The 19740-nt window shown below is 34.2% G+C and overlaps 2 protein-coding genes across 2 annotated transcripts in view; both read left to right on the forward strand.

The window, feature by feature from the left end:
- The first annotated feature begins 5631 nt into the window (after positions 1 to 5631).
- Positions 5632 to 19740, forward strand: part of MUC7 (mucin 7, secreted) — a 68084-nt gene continuing 53975 nt past the window's right edge. The window contains exon 1 of the mRNA XM_012659826.1: positions 5632 to 5823. The gene's annotated coding sequence lies outside the window, so the exon portion shown is untranslated. The remainder of the gene's footprint in view (positions 5824 to 19740) is intronic.
- Positions 7227 to 19740, forward strand: part of LOC105822795 (mucin-5AC-like) — a 30851-nt gene continuing 18337 nt past the window's right edge. The window contains exons 1-3 of the mRNA XM_012659825.1: positions 7227 to 7274; positions 12040 to 12189; positions 13219 to 14382. Of these exons, the coding sequence (XP_012515279.1) occupies positions 7227 to 7274; positions 12040 to 12189; positions 13219 to 14382 (1362 nt within the window). The remainder of the gene's footprint in view (positions 7275 to 12039; positions 12190 to 13218; positions 14383 to 19740) is intronic.

Here is a 19740-nt window from a genome sequence, read left to right on the forward strand (position 1 = left end):
TTTGCAAGCTATATATCCAACAAAGAGCTGATAACGAGAATCTACAAAGAACTCAAGCAAATCAGCAAGAAGAAAACAACATCATTAAAATGTGGGTAAAAGATAAGAACAGAAGCTTTTCAAAAGAAAATTAATAAATGGCCAACAAAATATGAAAAAATGCTCAACATCACTAATTATCAGGGAAATGCAAATTAAAACCACAATGAGATACCACCTTTCCCCTATCAGAATGGCTACTACTAAAACATCTAGAAACAATAGATGCTGGTATGGATGCAGAGAGAAAAGAACACTTACACCTTGTTGGTGGGGCTGCAAATTAGTACAACCTCTTACCTCAGAAATAGACCTTTCCTCTTCATACTCGCTGCTATTTGCTAGACCAGATCTTCCAAATTTCATGTCTTTTCCATTGCAATAGTCCTCCAACTTGTCTCTCTGCAGTCTTTCCCACCTTAAATCTATCCTCCTAATCAATAATAGAAATACCTATACAATATAAAGCTGATTACAACTCAATTGGGAACAATCTATTATTCCCCACCACTTAAAGGAAAATTCGAAGTTTCTTAACTTTACAAAAGAGAATGTCTCCACTTTGTCCCGACCTAGTTCCAACCTTAGCTGTAACCAATTTCTTTCAAGCACTGCATATTTAGCCCACCAGAATAATATGCCTCCAAGTGTACATTCATTTTTATTAACTCCATGCCTTTGTTCTTATCATTCCCCTGCTTATGAATATTTAGCCATAGTTTATTTGTAAGCTACCTGCCTAAAACAAGGAGGCATATAAAGTTTGAAAAAAATGGATGGAATAAAATAGGCCAGGCAAACATTAATTAAAAGAAAGCACATTATATAATATTAATTTCTAACAATATAGAAATCAACACTAAATGGCACAAATATGAATATTTTATATTGATAAAGTGATCCATTAAGGTTATAAAATGTATATATAAACAACATAATTTTTAAATCTATGGAACCCTCAGAAATATCAAGAAAAATTGTCATACCTATAATCACAATGGGAGACTGTATTACACATTTTTTTTTTTTGGAAATCAGCAAATCAAGTAGACAAAGAATAAGTAAGGAAACATAGAATTTAAAGAACATAAATAAGTGTGCCAATATATTAATAAAGAATGCTGAAGCCAAAAAAGAGGAAATCCACATTCTCTCCAAATAACCACAACATGTTTTCAAAATTTAACTACAACTAGAAGAAAAAGTGAAATGGAAAAAAACTGAAAAGCCCATATGTGGTGTTTGTACAAAAAAGTGCAAGTTGTTGTTCTAACCCTCCTATGATCCAAGCATTTCCAGATATTGAGACAATGTCAACTTTGTGGATTGTTAATCCACAGACAGCCATGTGTTTAGAAAGACACATATCCTCACAGAACATTTTACACTCTCTCACAATAGGCAATTCTATTATTTTTTTCCAGTTTTCCAGCTTTGTTTTTATTTACAAAGGCAATACATGAACGGTGTGGAAAATCCAAATGATATAGAAAGAAAAAGAAAGAGAGAGAAATCTTCTAGAAATCCCACAAAATGTCAATGATTGACATACTTGAACATATCCTTCCAGACATCTCCTCTGAATATGCGCCCACTTGCATTTTTTGATACTTATGTCATCGTTCAAAAGGAATCATATCACATAGGCAGTTTTTCAACTGCATTTTACACTTAGTAATATATCAAGGGAATATAGGTAACATCATTGCATATGATGAATAAAGATATAGGCAATCAATTATAAGATCTTATTTTTATTGCATATGCATTTGAGCTAATTAAATAATATCCCATAGTTAAGGATTACACTTATATCAGCAAAAATACAAATTTATAACCATTTGCTAGCCATAGAGGTTAGCATAAAGACTTAAAGACTTTCCACATTCACAATGCAATAATTTTTAAGGTAAAGCTGCCATGTCAAGAGCTCTGGAAACTATGGAGCCTTCTAAAAAGAAGCACATAAAACAGCATACATAAATTCTGTTCTATTATAATTTAGGACAAGTGATAGAATATGTATATTGTGTGTGACATAAATATATATAATGTGTATAACTCAGTTCCATATAATATATGCTATATAGTGTGTAATAATTATATGGCATTATAACTATATATAATTATAACTAAATGCTATATATAATATAACCTGTAATAATTATATAATCATACATATGCAATAATTATATAATGTATGTTATATATTTATATTATTATATATAAAATATATAGGACTAAATTGTTAGTACTCTCTAATCAATGCAAAGATTCAGAGGGAAAAAGAGAGATACCAACCAAAAAGGTTTTCAGTGTCCATGCTTAATAACAGAGCAGGATTTGAGAACACTAGTATTGAAGGATGGGGAGCCAAATATCACCAGGGGTAGCACATGAGGAAGAGGGGAGACTTACTCTGAAGGAGAAAATTATTGTTGTATAACCACAAATATTATTCAATTAGTAAGTTACAAAAATATGTATTTCAAGGATTTCTCTATATTTTTATTTCAGTATAGGTAAAATTTGTTTAAACCAAAATGCAAAGAAGTTATACTTTATCATTTGGCAAGATTTACAAAGTCTTCTGCGAAATAAAATATAAAAGGAATCTACTGAGCAAGTTTATACTGTGGATAATTTAAAGGTTCATAAAGATAGCAATACTACCTCAACACAGTAGGAGACAAGTACATGCTATAATTACTAGAAGTAAATGGTTAAAATTGCAACAGTAAGGATAAAAACAGAGTGCTATGGGTGTTTTTGAGATGGGGAGATAGTTGTGACTAGGAACCTTGGAAGACTCTTTTTAAAATCATCAAGCATAATGCAGTGGTTGAGAACACTGACTCTAGAGACAGACTGCCTGGGTTCAAATCCCAAACCCACCATTTACTAAATATAGAACATCAGTAAGTTTGTTTCACCTCTCTCTGCCTCAGTTTCCTCAATTTTAAGTAGGGATATCACCGTCCTATTTCAGAGGACTGTTACGAATTAAACGAGGCAATATCATTAAACAGATCCTGGCACATTTGTACCCTTCAGATTATTCTCCAAACTGGCTGAACCCATCAAAACTCCCATGAGAGTATACAAATTTTCCTATTTCCCACATCACTACAAACATCCAATTTTGTAAAGTTTATCATTCTGATGAATGTAAGATTTATCATTTGGATTTATTAATAATTAGGTTTTCTCTGATTATGAATAAGTTCATTATTTGGCTTTCTCCTCTGAGCTGCCTTTGATTGCCTTTGTCCATTTCTCCATTGGGGTCCTACTCTTTTTCCTGTTGTATGCAGGAATTACACCTTAGTCCCTGGGTGATTTTAAACTGTGCAAATATCCTCTCCCAGTCTCTCATCCATCTGTTCATCTATGTCAGTGGCTCTCCAAGTGTGGTGTGCCAACTACTGGGGGTCCCTCAAGATGTTTTCAGGGAATCTGCAAGGTCAAACTATTTTCATCACAGTACAAAGACATTATTTGCCTTTTTCACTGTGTTACCTTTGCATTGATGGTGGGTAAAACTGCTGGTGCCTTAACATGAATCAAAGCAGTAGCACTAAAATTGTCCTCAACCACATACTTGCAGAAAATAAAAAAGGCCACTTTCACTTAAAGAACATCCTTGCTGGAGCAGTAAATATTATTAATTTTATTAAATCTCAACCCTGACTTGTTTTATAATATCCTGTATAAGGAAGAGGGAGGCATGAAAAAAGCACTTCTGCTGCATAGTGAAGTATAACATTCATCTGAAGAAAAAAGCATACGTGCTTTGTGTTGGGAGTGTAACAAGCTAGTTTTTCATGGAACAGCATTTTTGCTTGACAGACAGTTTAGCAAACTATGTTTGTTCAGACTTGGAAAGTATATATTTTCTCATAAGCAGAGTGAGTTGCTTCATTAATTCCAACATTATTTACAGTTGGTTTTTTTGTTTGTTTTTTATTTTCTGTTGGGAAAAATGATGTCTGATTTTTATCTGATTTTGTCTTATCTCTTCCAGTTCCCTATTACTGATGTAGAGAAATTTTATCTATTTTGTCAGTTGATTTTCCTTCCAAGAACTATACTGAATTCTCTTACTGGTCCTAATACCTAGTTAATTTTGTTGGTCATTTTATGGAAATCATTTTGTATTTGCTAATAATGAGTTTTATTTCTTTCTTACAATTCTTACAACTCTTCCATGCTTTTGTTTTCTCACAGCATTGGATAAGTCTTTTATGTTAAACCTCAGTGTATACCAGTCATTCTTGCTTAAGTATGAATTTTGGGGATGTTAGTTTATAAACATTGTCAAGTTAAATTTTTCTATTCCTACCATACTAAAATCTTTTAGCACATGTATGTGTTGAACTTTAGCAAATGACTTTTTGTGTCAATTGATGTATTCATGGCTTTCTTCCTTTATTGTAATTAATGTGGTGAATTACATTGACAAATTTTTCTGATAGTAAATAACCTTTAAATTTCTGTGTAAACCTTATTTTGTCATGATACAGCTATAATTAATTGGCTATACTGTTCAATTAGATGATGTTTTAGTTAAAATTTCCAAGTATATATTCATAAATGAAATGGGTCTGTAATTTTATTTTCTTGATATGTCTTTCTCTAAAGATTTTGGACACAAGGTTACAAAAGCTTACAAAATGATCAGGGAAGCTTTCCTACTTTTTCTAAAACAATTATGTCTTCCTTGTAAATTTATTAGAAGTTACCTATAAAATTGTCTGGTCTGGTTTGGGGCTTTTGAACTAAATTCTTTCATTCTTTGGTACTTATTATTATACGTAACTTTCCTATTTCTTCTTATGCCAATGTAGGAGTTTCACAATTTTGCAGGAATCTATCTATTTTGTCTAGGCTTTCAAAAATATTAACAATTGTTCATAATATTCTAACATTATATTATTAATTACTCTTATTTCCTTTTATTCATTATTATATATTTGAATCATTTTTTCTAATCATTCTTTCCTGAATTATTATTAATATGTTCAAAGAGCAAGTTTTCAGTATTCCAAATATTTTTCTATTGTTTTTGTTGTTGCTTTTTCTCTATTTCATTTATTTCTGCCCTTATATTTCCTTCCTTTTTTCTCTTGATACGTTTTGCTGTTTTTGCCCAGTTTTTAGAGACACTAAAAGTTCAGCTTGTTTTCAATCTTTATTCTTTCCTTATAAATATTAAAAAGCTAGAGATTAGACTTCCTTTTCTCCCATAAATACTGACTTTTTGTGTTTCACTGTCATTCAGCTATAAATGTTTTATAATTTCCTTTATTCTTTCATAGTCTCAAATTTATTTAGTAATATATAATTTTGTTTGTATGCATAAAAGAGACATTTTTAACTATTCTGTTTTTATTAATAGATTCCACTATGGCCCCAAAATGACTGACGCAGATACTTCTATACAGAGCACATAACTTACGCATAGGAAAATACACATATTAAGACACAACCCACTGTTTCTCAGGAAGAAATCAAGGTACAAAGGACAATTGTCAGCTGAACAAACAACTAATCATTCTTGGTATAAAACGCTCAATCCAGACATGACCTTTTATTACAGCATTTCCTATTTCTAAAATAAACTAGTACAAAGACTGTAAGAAACATTCTTTCACTGGTCCTCCTTATTTGCCGCATTAGATTTTCAGTTGCTTCTTAGCTATCAAAATTCCTAGACACAGTAACTGACAAGAATTCAGCTGACAGGTAGTTTGACCAGACCTGGAAGGAAGGATTCCTTCAAGGGTAGGTACTTGGGAATTCACAAATTAAAACTTTTGAATAGAGACTCAAGGTTATGTTCTTAAACATTCTATTTCTAGTGATTAATGTAAAAATTCACTGACTAGAACAGCATTTCTAAATGTTCTTTTAGCTACAAATGTGGTGAGTTATGTTATTTTATTTTTCTAACCTTCATAGTATTTAACAGTAAGACAAAAATTCATAAAATTTCATGGGACTTCATAGATTAGTAAAATCCACATCCTACCTAATTTGTCATGTCTTGATTTCTCTTTGCACTTTTACTGGCAAATAGTTTTAACATTAGTGAAATTTGCTAACTGGACATTAGCCCTCATCTAAATGACTGTACATAGAGCTGTGAGTTACTTTTCAGAATATAATTGTTATATCCAGTTTACCTACATTTGGGCTGAGAATAAGAACTAAAGACTAGCAAAATTTTTGACCTCAAGTTCCTTGAAGCAATGAAACCAAGAACACACGAGGAAAATGGTTTTAAAATCCATCTTCTTTGTATTACAGAAAGTTTTGAAAAATATTTCTTTTCCTAATTTACCCCTATATCTAAATTAAGCCACATAACTTAGAGTTGGATAATCCTAGATTCAAATATTTGTTCATTCACTTTGTAGATTTGTGGCTTTGGATAAGGAAATTAAACCATTTATCTGAAGATAAATGAAGATGATAATACCAGCCTCATTTATAACTCATCATCATTAAATGAAGGTATTTATAGAAGGTGCAGACTTGCATTGGAATACGTCTGATAAATGGTGACTCTTTTTGTGAAACAGTTAAGGCTCCTGGATGTGCCCTTAGCCTCAATGGAGAAGTGAGATCATCTCCCAAATTCTTTCCAGTGATAGCAATTTATGTTTCTAAGATTCTTAATTCAATGGGAAATCTTTTAATTATACTAACTCTTTAATTATACCAACCCTCTATTAAAGATAGAGATTTAGACCAGCCAACCCTCAAAAAATGTACACAAATCATTTTTGATTCTTAACTATAGTAAATGAATAAATTTGAACACATAACACAATTTATTAACTCTAATGTGATTTAACTATATATTTTTCATTAATATTCATAGCATATTTTGGAAATTTTTAACAGCCAGTTTACCAAAAATTCAGTAGTATTAATTCTACTGTAAAATATACAGTATCATAATCATATCCCCTAGCATTAAAAAGAGTCCAAATATCTCCTATATTTCATTTATTTCAATGAGTAGCACATGCTTCTACAATTCTAATAACCATGTCTTACAACGATTACTCTTTTAAACTGTTCTTCAGAGCTATCATTATTCTGGGACAAATAGGGCGGATCTTTTATGACAACTAAAACGGACATTTCTTGTGCTTACTTTCAAACAGCAGCTAGAAGCAATGAGGACGCCTTACCTGACCCTATTGGCTTTAATGGCCTGCTTCTCAGTAAGTACTCATGAGCTCAATTAATCTGCCTGTATATTTAATTATAAATAAAAAATAATTATTTTGGAGATTTCATATACATATATATATATTTCCTTTTTGCAATTGAATAAGAGAACATACCACAATATCTCTGATTTCAGCTTTCAGATTCTCAGACTTGATATTTAGGTGTTAAATTTTCTTACCACTATATTTTACATTTTTTACTATTGGCACCCTGTCTATGTTTGTGTATATGGCATTTTACATACCTAAAAAGGCCATAAAAATATAACTTCTTGTGAATATTCCTCTCTACGTCGTATAATCTAGTGTTTGTTAGTATAAAGGTCTCAGGATGAAAAATAAAGATGGAATTTCTGGTAGTTGCTTTTAGGTATCCATACTCTGCCCTCACTAAATCCTAGAAAGATTCACAAAGAAAATAGGATTTGAGAAGATCTTTAAAAGATATCCACATGCTAATCATAAAGAACTAACTTTGTATAGTACTAATAATCAAAGAAAGAACATAACTAAAAATGCCTGTCCAGCCTTATTTTTAAAAATCATGTGGAATGTAGAAGAATACTGTCCCTTCCATTTGCAAGCTAAGTAATAGCCGAATATACTGGAAAGACTATATCACATGTAATAGGGAACCTCTGAATGGGTAGCCACAGGGGAATGATGACCATCCCCAACCAAAAGTCCAGACGATGTGTTGTAATAAACTGCAGTTATTATTTTCTTTCTCTTCCTTCACTTTTTTTTTTTTTGAGACAGAGTCTCACTGTGTTGCCCGGGCTAGAGTGCCGTGGCGTCATCCTAGCTCACAGCAACCTCAAACTCCTGGGCTCAAGCGATCCTCCTGCCTCAGCCTCCCGAGTAGCTGGGACTACAGGCATGCGCCACCATGCCCGGCTAATTTTTTCTATATATTTTTAGTTGTCCAATTAATTTCTTTCTAATTTTAGTAGAGACGGGGTCTCGCTCTTGCTCAGGCTGGTTTCGAACTCCTGAGCTCAAACAATCCGCCCGCCTCGGCCTCCCAGAGCGCTAGGATTACAGGCGTGAGCCACCGCGCCCGGCCTCTTCACTTTTTTAAAACACAAAAATTATCAACTATCACAAAGAAAGCTCAAATTCTTACAGATTGTTGATGTTTGTTTGTTAATTCCTAGAAAATATTAGCCCTGAAATAGAAAAGTTAAGACTTCAGGAAATAAAGCGTTTTTGGTTTGTTTTTTTTAAGGTTTGGGTTTTTTTTTTTATTTGAAAATATTAAGGGGGTACAAATGTTTTTGTTACATGGATACCTTTTATAATGCTTAAATGAGGGCTTTATAGTGTGCCTATCCCCTGAATGTTCATTGTACCCAATAGATAGGGTTTTACCCCTTCCCTCCTACACGCCCTTCTTGATTTCCTATGACCTTTATATATCTTTGTGCCCATGTATGCCCATCAATCAGCTCCCAATTATTAGAAGTACATGTGGTGTTTGTTTTCCCATTCCTAAGATATTTCACTTAGGATAATCTCCATTCCACCCAGCAATCCTACTACTGGCTATCTATCCAAAGGAAAAGAAGTCATTTTATTGAAAAGACACCTGCACTTGAATGTTTATTGCAGCACAATTCACAATCGCAAAGACAGGGAATCAACCTAAGTGCCCACCAATTCATGACTGGATTAAGGAAATAAAGTTTTTAAGATCAAAATGATACTCTAAGAAGTCCAGACTCTACAGGATATCTAAATGAGTTTTCCAATAAAAATTAATGAGGCTGGGCGCGGTGGCTCACGCCTGTAATCCTAGCTCTCTGGGAGGCCGAGGCGGGCGGATTGTTTGAGCTCAGGAGTTCGAAACCAGCCTGAGCAAGAGCGAGACCCCGTCTCTACTAAAAATAGAAAGAAATTAATTGGACAACTAAAAATATATAGAAAAAACTAGCCGGGCATGGTGGAACATGCCTGTAGTCCCAGCTACTCGGGAGGCTGAGGCAGGAGGATCACTTGAGCCCAGGAGTTTGAGGTTGCTGTGAGCTAAGATGACGCCACGGCACTCTAGCCTGGGCAACACAGTGAGACTCTGTCTCAAAAAAAAAAAAAATTAATGAACCAGTTCCAGGTTACACTAAGTGATGCTTATATAAGGTAAACAGTTTACTTTTGCATTCAACATGCATTTATCGAAGTCAAACTATGTGCCAGGCACTGTTCAAAGAACTGGAGATACAGAGTAGAAGGAAGAAGGCGAAGTCACTGACTGCTCACATAGAGCCTACTTTCTTGAAAGTGGTGGCAAATCACAAACAAAAAGATCATTTTAAATAATGATAAAAATAAACTGTGGGAACTAAAATAGAGTAAAATGATAGAGAGTAAAAACGTTAGTTTAGATTGCATGTTTCAAAAACCCTTTCCAGAAAGTTGTCATTTAAGCTGAATAACAAAGGGGGGAAAAAACACCAAGCAATGATGTTGGAGCAGAGAATTCTAGACAAAGGTCCACCAAAGAGGGAACAAGCTTGACTCAATCATGGAACAGAAAGAAGATCAGTGTCTGGAAGTAAGTGATTGTGAAGAAGAGTGAGGTGGGGGCTGGCTTCTGTAGTGCCTTCTAAGTGGTAATAAGAAGTTTGGATTTCATTCTGAGGTCGATGGGAACCCAATGAGAAGTCTAAGCAGGGGATTTGATGCCTGACTTTTATTTTTAAAAGCACTGTGTCCTGTGTGGAGGATAGATCACAGGGGACCAGAATAGCAGTAAGGGCGATTACATGGGATGGATGTGACATAATTTAGTCCGTCATATCTGGTAAGATTGGGCATCATATTTCTAAACAAAAGTACATGAGCATTTATACATTTATAAGTTTACTTATAATAATGTAGTATTTATCTTGAAATATCATATATGGTTCTGTTCACACTTTTCATCAATAATAACTATAGATCTGCTGCAAAATGATTTTTTGTCTCAATTCCAGTAATTCTTCATTTGTTATTTCAATTAAATATGACTATTTATAAATAGAAATGAAAATTAGAAAGCAATATACAAATGTAATATATTTTTATTAACCCCACTTACTAATTGATAATTTGCTAAAATTTAGTGAAAATTAATATATTCTAATATCTTTAAGCACTTTAGTAGTGCAGTTAAATTTCATCTATTGTAGAAATTTTTTAAAAGGTTTAATTTCATATTTAAGTTAATAAACCGTTTACTTTTACAACAAAACTATAACTAGAAACTCTACTTTGGTGAATGAGAAAATTATTTCTTTTAGATGCAAGATATCATAGTAGTTATTATTATCATTTGTTAGTCTTGAAATATATAAAAAGTCACCATATGTCATTTCAAACATGAAAGACCTAAGAAACACACATGTATGGAAAGACTTGTTAGTAACTTAAAATACTATTAAAAATGGGCTCTGCCAAAAAAAAATCAATATTGGTTTGTATTGTTTCTTTCAGTTTTTCTGATGCATGCTCCAACAACCATTATACTATATTGTATTACATCATAACTGTTAATTTTTTAAAGTCCTTGGAGTCAAATAACTTTAAAAATTATAAGTTTGAAAAAGTTAAATGGATTTTTTGTTTGGGATTTTGATTAAGCTGCAGGATTTCTCAGCATCTTTAAAATGCCAAAATGAATTTCTCTCTCCAATGGAGGAATGTAGTGTAACGTTGCTCATTGTCGATGCAGATCATGAGCATGTACACCATATCCATCTTGTACATCTTTGAATCCCCCTGCATCTAACACTCGGCCCAGGATATAGTTGGCACCAATACACATGTGATGCAGTGGGGACATAAAAACAGAGGGAGAAGAAACAAGATGCAGTGTTTGACAGATCAGGAGGGTGACTGTAGTTTACAGTAATCTATTGTATATTTCAAAATAGCTAGAAGAGAATCATTTGAATGTTTATGGCATAAAGAAAAGACAAATTTTTAAGGTGATGGATACCCCAATTACACTGCTTTGATCTTTACGAATTATAAGAATGTATTAAATTATCACATACTCTGAAAAAATGTACATGTATTACGCATCAATAAAAAATAAAATTAAGAAAATGATAATTCACCTAAAAAATAGAAGACGACAAGGAGGATGGCGAGAATAAAAAAAATACACAGTTCAATCTCCCAAACAGCATCAACACACTCTTTGCATTTTTCTTAATGATGAAAAAGTAATACAAGTATGTTCTAGAAAAATTGGAGAAAAATAGAAAAGTGTAAAGGAGCAAGAAAAAAAATCCATTTAGGATTCTTAAACTCATGAATTCTTTGTCAGAAGGTGGCAGAGTAATAACAAGCAAGGTCCTGGCCCTGGCCTATAGCCAGCCTGCCTCCCCTCCAATCCCTGGCTCCTCCTCCCTCCCTCAGCCCCACCCCAACACTGGGAGAAGACACCTGAAGGCAAATATGGATACTCCAGCCCAGATATCTTCCTCAGTTTCCCTTCATGCCTAGGGGTGTATGTGCATGCTAGCAGCATGGTCCTCTTAGTAGGATGGACTCAGGGAAGAGGATTTTATGTTTCTGGAAGTGAACTGGGGGAGGAGGAAGAAAACCTCCTAGTGATTCCTTCCTCTTCCTCTTGCCCCCATGGCCACACAAGGGCCAAAGTAAGGGCCCTTTAAACCACAGGGCCCAGGTCGGGGGTCCCTCTTACTTGAGTCTGAAGGCAGTACTTGTCATCCTGTATGTGCTTAATGTTTTTCATCTTTCTTTTCCACAGTCAGGTGGGACACAAGAGACAAATAAGCCAAAAAACAGAGCATTACCAAATTCATTTTCTCGAGGCCCAGCTTCACTTCAGCATGCACCTTCTTCAGTTAAAACTGGTCGGATTCAAATCAAATCAAATCCATTTGCCCAACAAAGATCTGTAGGCTCCCAAACTCATTTAAGTGCTATTGCTTCTAAGAGATCTAAGAAGATCAATCCTTGTCAAATTTCCCCTGGCCGACAAGGGGGTCTTTGTCCCCAAACTCATGGAAATTTACCTCCAAAAACAAGTTCTAGATCTGTTAAATCTCATCCAGGAAAATCTCCACTAACATTCACCAAAAAATCTAAAACACACTCAGGTGTTTATATTCACCCTGAGCTAGCTCAATCCAAATCTCTTTCAATTAATCAAAGAAATGCGCAAACCAAACTTAAGCCAAACTCATTAATTCAGCCCCAAAAATCAAAATCTCAACCAAAAAGACATGGACAACAGGTAAATAAATATATAAAAGGAGGACCTAACAAAAAAATAATTTACCTAAAAACTGACCAACGAAATCCTGGGCTAAAATCTCCAATGGAACAAAGTGGCCACCAACATCCAAATCATAGAAAATCAACCACTAACAAAAGGTCCTACACTATCAAATATTATCCATGCAAAACTGCTAGAGTATTACTAAGGAAATCCAAATCTCAATCCAATGCCAACAATCAACAAAACCCACATCAGCCTAAACCTCCTTCATCTTCAACTGGTAAACAAAATGGTCGGCTTCAAAACAAGTCAAAACCACAGAAAACATCTAAACGGTCAAAACTTAACATGAATACAAACCTGGAGAAAAGATCCAGGCAAAGAAAAATCCATCTTCCACAGCAAACTAATCAAAGGAGACAGCATATAAACACAACAAAAACAAAACAACCTAGCCACTCAAAAACTCAGGCAAAAATATATAGACGAAAAATAATTAAATACACAAAACAGCAATCTCAGAAGCAGAGATTTGTCTGAAAAATATCTCGCAAACCAAAATCTCCCCTAAACCATCTTTCACACTGTAATCCTGATAAACCAAGAGGTTTTCCACTGAAACCTGGCTCATACAAACATCATTCAAATCCATTTAAGAAAAACAAAAGTCACTTTTCAAGACACAAACCAGTTCTTTCTTGTAAGCCCAAGCCCAAGCCCAAACGGAAGCCCATTGGACATCAACCTCTTCCAGTTTCACAGCAGCCTGAATCCCCACAGCCATCCTCATCTGTCACCAAATTTCCCATCCACAAACCTGAAACCACTGCCACAAATCCAACTGCACCCACTCCCTCAAATATCGTGACATCTGCTAGTACTGTGTCTGCTGTAAGGTCCACAACTAAGGCTACCACTAGCTTATCTAATGTTCTTACCACAGAGGAGATTTCTACTAGCTTACCTGCTGTTACCACCTCGGCCTCCAAGGAAACACCTGAAAATACGACATTTGATGCTTTAATCGCACCAGCTTCCACACCTGCTTCCACCGAGTATTTTACCTCTATACCCACATCCTCTTCTTCAGGAACCAAATCTGTAGAAAGGGCCACAGCATCCGTGGTCGCTACTGAGGTCAAGACAACTGAAGTCACTACTTCTACTCCCGCCGCGTCCACAGTGACCACCACTGACTCACTCCCTACCACGATCACTACACCTGCCCCCACTAGCCAGTCCTCAGCTTCGGCTCTGTCTGCCGCTACCACCACTGCACTTGTAGCCACTACCCAATTCGACTCAGCCTCCCCATCCAGTACAGAAGCGGTCACTTCTGACAACACTGCAAATCACGATTTATCGTATTCTATAATCTTTGATTATTTTGAACCTGAAACAACCACGTTTTCAACACCTATGTCTACTACCTCTACAATAAGCCCTACTGCAGGAACATCAGCGGTCAGTACCACATCATCACTCACTGGTACTGATTCTACTGCTGTAACTACCGAAAACGCTATCAAGAACACTTCTGCTGCTCTTGCCACCACATCAACTGTCATTCCCACAACTGCTCTGTTGACCACACCTGCAGCCTCCACTACTGCCACCACCAGCACCCCTCCAGCCACATCAGCTCCCATTGCGTCAACAAGCACGACTGCTTCTGGCACCACTTCAACCGTTGCCCCCAGCACGTCTGCCTCTTCTACACCTCATACCACCTTCTCTGAAACCACAACTGGCACTCCAGCCAGCACATTAAACACAACTGATGACACCATGACAATTATATCTACAGTTTATGACACTACTATAGTTTATGACACTACATTCGATTATGATGCTACCACAGGAGATTATGCAAGTGGCACAGATTATTATGAATACCCTTGATACTATTTTGTCTACCACTTATTCAATAGGAATGTTACAAAATCTCTCCCATATCTAATAACTGTCTCCTCTCCAGCACCACTTTATGTATGTCTGCCTGCTATCTTCATAATCGTATGTTACTGTGATTCCTACAACCAATAATTAACTTGTAACCAATATTTCTATAATTTTAATTTCTTCTCTCAACTAAATATATTTTCATTTCTACACTTTGGGCAAAAAAGAAATCTAATACAATTATGTAGAAGATTCATGGAACTGCAGCTGAAAATTTATAATTTAAATATTCATTTATAACAATTATATCACTCCCAATGAATGTGAAATTATAAAAATAAGTTTTTAACTAAAATTTTATTTTTAAAGATCTATACAGAATTGAAAGGCAGACTAAAGAGATATGTCAAAATGTTATAAAATGTTATTACTGGTTCTCTTTGGGATGATTAGATTATAGGTTATTTTTTTTTTCCGCTTTATTTTTTCTACATATCTGTATTTTCCAATTTTAATGAAGCTGTGTATGTTTTAATTGAAAAGTAAATAAGCATCCTTTTAAAAACTCAACCATGTTCTCTGTTTTTCTAATTATTATTATATGATAAAGTCCATTGTCTAGACAAACTTCAAGCTTTCAAGTTCTGAATGAATGCTAAGGAGATAATTAAATTATTCATATTATATCAAGTAAAAAAGTTAAAATTCATTCATTTATTCAAAAATATTGTTGAGTGCCTACCAAGAGCCAGGCACTGTGTTAAGTGTTTTACAAGAGTTATCTCCTCTATTACTCAGAACAAGCCTTCAATCATCCAGCCTTTAAACAGTAATGACCTATTTTCCTTATAAAGGTTACAGTCCAATTAGGTATGCCTCTATGCCTTTCCTTCCTAACACAGATCCAATTTATCAAAATATAGGATATGTAAATATCTGTTTACTATTTTGACCGTATCACTCAAATAGCAGAGTAGAGGGTTGAATTATAGGGGCATGGCAGATACACACACACATTTAGAAAACCACAGGAATAGTCAAACAGATGCTAAAGACATGAACAGGTCAATGGTAGAAGGAATATGATTAGGGAAGAGTCTAATAAAGAGTTAGGAGGTAACCACTGGCCCAAGGTAACTCCCTGATAAGTAAAAGAGCCAGTTTTAAATCCATACAGTGACTTCAGAATGTGAGCCCTTAACCATCATGTCATATTGTTTCATAACTTGAAAAATAATCTATTACCATACAAATATTAAAGTGAAGCTCACATAGTATTATGAGATTTCAATGAATCATTTCTGACATGAAATGCCAGAATAGCTCCATAGAAATAAGAATACTGAAGTTAGATCTTTAAGTACATTGTAGGTTTTGACAAGTGGAGATGAGACCAATTGGATCACAAACAGAGGAAATGGTATAAGGAAAAGAATAGAGTCATAAGACCTAGAACATGTCCTAAGAATGGCATGTAGTCTTATGTGGTTAAAATGCAGTATAAGAACAGGAAAACTAAAGGAAAGGAGGCTCAAATGAGATTGGATCATTTAGCACCAGGAATAGCAAGTAGAAACCCATTCTTTATTCGGTGCAAAGGCAATTTATGTAACCAAAGCATTTGTACCCCCATAATATTCTGAAATAAAAAATAAATAATAAAACTACAATGAGATACCACCTTACCCCTATCAGAATGGCCATTATTTAAAAGTCAAAAAATGATAGATGCTGGCATGGATGCAGAGAGAAAGCAACACTTATACACTGTTGGTGGGACTGCAAATTAGTACAACCTCTATGGAAAACAATATGGAGATTTTTCATAGAAATAAATGTAGACTTACTGTTTGATTCAGCAATCCCACTACTAGGTATCTACCCAAGGAAAAAGAAGTTTTATCAAAAACACACCTGTGCTGGAATGTTTATCACAGCACAATTCATAATTGCAAAGATGTAGAATCACCCTAAGTTCCCATCAATCCATGAGTGGATAAAGAAAATGTGGTGTGTCTCTCACACACACACACACACACACACACACACACACACACACACACTGGAATATTACTCAGCTATAAAAAAGAATGAAATATTATCTTTTTCAGCAACTTGGATGGAATTGGAGACCATTATTCTAAGCGAAGTTTCTCAGGAATGAAAAAGCAAATACCACACATACTCACTAATAATGCAGAGCTAAATGATGGGCATGCACAGACACAAAGAGATCTAAAGGACAATGGAAACCAAACAGCATTGCTCACTGCATTTTCATTGAAAAACATATCAGAGGTTTATCCAGAGTGCCTGAAAACTTTTAGGAGGGGGTGAGAGGGGGATGAGAGGTAAAAATTACCAGGTAGAATAAACACTATTATGGTGACAGGCAGACTAAAAGTCCCTACTTAAGTATTATACAGTGTATCCATGTAGCAATAACATTTGTACCCCTTAATATTATGAAATATAAATAAATAAATATGGTCACGGATATAATAATACAGAATGAGCCATTAAATAAATAACTGCATAATTTGAGAAAATAGTAGTGTGACAATATTAAAGAAAACATAATTCAAAGTGAAAAGATTTAAATATTAATAGAATAAGGAGGGAAATTTTATACTGATAAAAGTTATGCTCTATTTGGAAAATACAAAACCCATAAAACTTTATGTATTTAAATTCATATAAATGAAATTACATTTAAATTTAAATGAGAAGTATCACAAATACAAGAAGAAATTGTTAATTCCAAATCTAGGTGAGAAAATTTAACATGTGTTCTCTCTGAAAACTGGTCAAGAACAAAAAAAGTAAGGATATAAAGAATTTGAGAAATGTTATTTTTACTTTTAACACTAACAGTTACCCCAAACAGAAAATTCACATTTTTTTACAAACATTTATGAAAGCTTTATAAATAGACAGTGTAAGATAAGAGAAGCAGACCTGATTGGAAAGACTGAAAATCCTAAATGAGCCGTTTACTGCAAAGTACAAATTGTTTGTCTAACCTTCTTTTGATGCACGCACCTACAGATATAATGAATGCCACAATTCATCTTTGTGCATCTCTAATCTTTGTGCCGTGATGTTAACAAAGATAAATGCTCCATGGTTACCTTGGCAGGAAAGAGTTTACCACCTTCTGGAATGAGCAATTAGAGTAAAGGACTTTTATCTACTTGGTTTGCATTTTAGCTAATTGATTAATAAATGAATTAATGGATTAGTAGATGTTAACGTTATTAAAACAAGGCAAATCTGTATTATAAATTAACAAGTTTCCATAAGCAAGACACCAAAGCTCATAGACTCCAGACCCACAGGGACTTCCCAAATTGAAGTTATGGGCCCATTTTTGGTTACTGAATATCTCATGAAAATAGAAAATATCACACTAGATAATTCACTTTTTTAGAAGGTAATATTAAGACACTTATATTATAAACCATAGATAGCTAGATGCAAGGAAAAAAAGAAGAGAAAGAGACATACACAACAAAGTAGAATGAAAGACTAAATTGTGAGGTACTAACCAATAATCAAAGCTCAGAATGAGAGGAAAAAATCTACAAAGCTGGTAATCTCATCAAGGATGACTTCATAAACTAATAAAGTTTTAGAAGCCTTGTTTTGATAGATAATTTTCCAAATATTACATGAGAGGCAGGAGCAAAATGAAAAATGACAGTTCCCCAAGAGTGAAGTGAATAATATGCATAAAATTTATAAATAACTTCTATTTTAACTGTACATCTAATGTTACAAGCATTCCTCTACATATTTTTGAAATAAAGGATGGTAGAATGTGACTAAGTCAACAGTGCCTGAACTTACATTTTCCATTTCTAAAACAAATTACATCTTCTGTAAGATATAATAAAATCAGATTCAACAAGCATACATTAAGTGCCTTATTTGCACAATATTCTGCACTAGAAACTATGGCCAAAACAAAGAAATGAGAGATCAAACTTGTCCCTAAGCAAGTGGGCAAGTCAGACAGATATACACATTACTATAATGAAAGGTATATACTGAGATAGGTGCTAAATAGGGAGAAAAAACAAAATAGGTCAATGGACTTTGTAGAACAAATGAAATAGGATCCTTCTACCACTAATATTGTATAATACCACAATCATGCTTTCAATCTTTTTTCATTGGTCTTTTCCAATTTTCACATTATAAATTGGATAGAATGGACATGACTATAAAAGGCTTTTTTATTAAGACCACAAGGCTTCCTTAAGAGTTACGGAACCTTCAGTACTTGGATTCCCAGTGGCGAAAGGTTACTAAAACCTTCGCTTACGCACTTGGAAAAAACTGGTGTGGTGAATCACAACACAACTATTCCTCAGGAAAGAACACAAAAGACAACCATCTATTCTTTCGTTTAAGCACAGCCTGCAATCCAGACGTGACAATCTCTTCCAACACAACATTTCCTATCTCTAAAGAACAGAATAGGGAAAAGAACAGGTTATAAAAACCATTCTTGTCTCACTAGTTCTGCTCATTTGTGTCCATAATCTTCACTTACTCCTGGGTGATGAAGATGCTCAAACGCCGTAGTTGACAAGAATCCTTTAACTAGTAAGTTGATCATATCAAGAAAAAAAGACCCTGTGAAGGTAGGTACTAGTAATTTTCAATAGAAACTTTTAAAAAGAAACCCAAGACTCAGTTCTTTTTTATCTTTGGGATTTTCAAGATAATGAAAAGTTTTCAGGCACTCTGGATAAACCTCTGATATGTTTTTTAATGAAAATGCAGTGAGCAATGCTGTTTTTATACATATGCAATATGTATTACAGACTATGATGAAGGTAAGTTTTTATTAGCCCCATTTAGAATAGCCCAATCCACCTAATGGCCCTTTTCTATACTTCTCCTCCTAACTTTTAATGTCAAATAACATTCACTCACCTGACCATAGGCTTAAAGCAATTGAATGTTTACTCTAACATAATGGCTGAGTATTGTGGTTCACATTATTGTTACTCAGAAGTCTAATTGCAGCATCCATGTTTTTTATAGTAAGCTTAAGAGTAAATTTTTATAATGCATTTCATTGTTAAATGTCATTTATCATATTATCTCATTTTTATAAACTATCATTTCTACCTCATTTCAGTGCACAGAAAGAAATCTAAAATTATAATTACTTACTGTTAACTCAATGGTTATTTCTGGGTGCTGAAACTTCATTTTTTTTCTACACAGTTTGAACGCTTTGTAATGCATTTTAATGCCTTCGTAATGTATTTTACGAAGACAGTAACATTATTATTCTAAAAGAAATAAAAG

Source organism: Propithecus coquereli, unplaced genomic scaffold, assembly GCF_000956105.1.
Source record: "Propithecus coquereli isolate 6110/MARCELLA unplaced genomic scaffold, Pcoq_1.0 Scaffold64, whole genome shotgun sequence".
NCBI classification, from domain to species: Eukaryota; Metazoa; Chordata; class Mammalia; order Primates; family Indriidae; genus Propithecus; species Propithecus coquereli.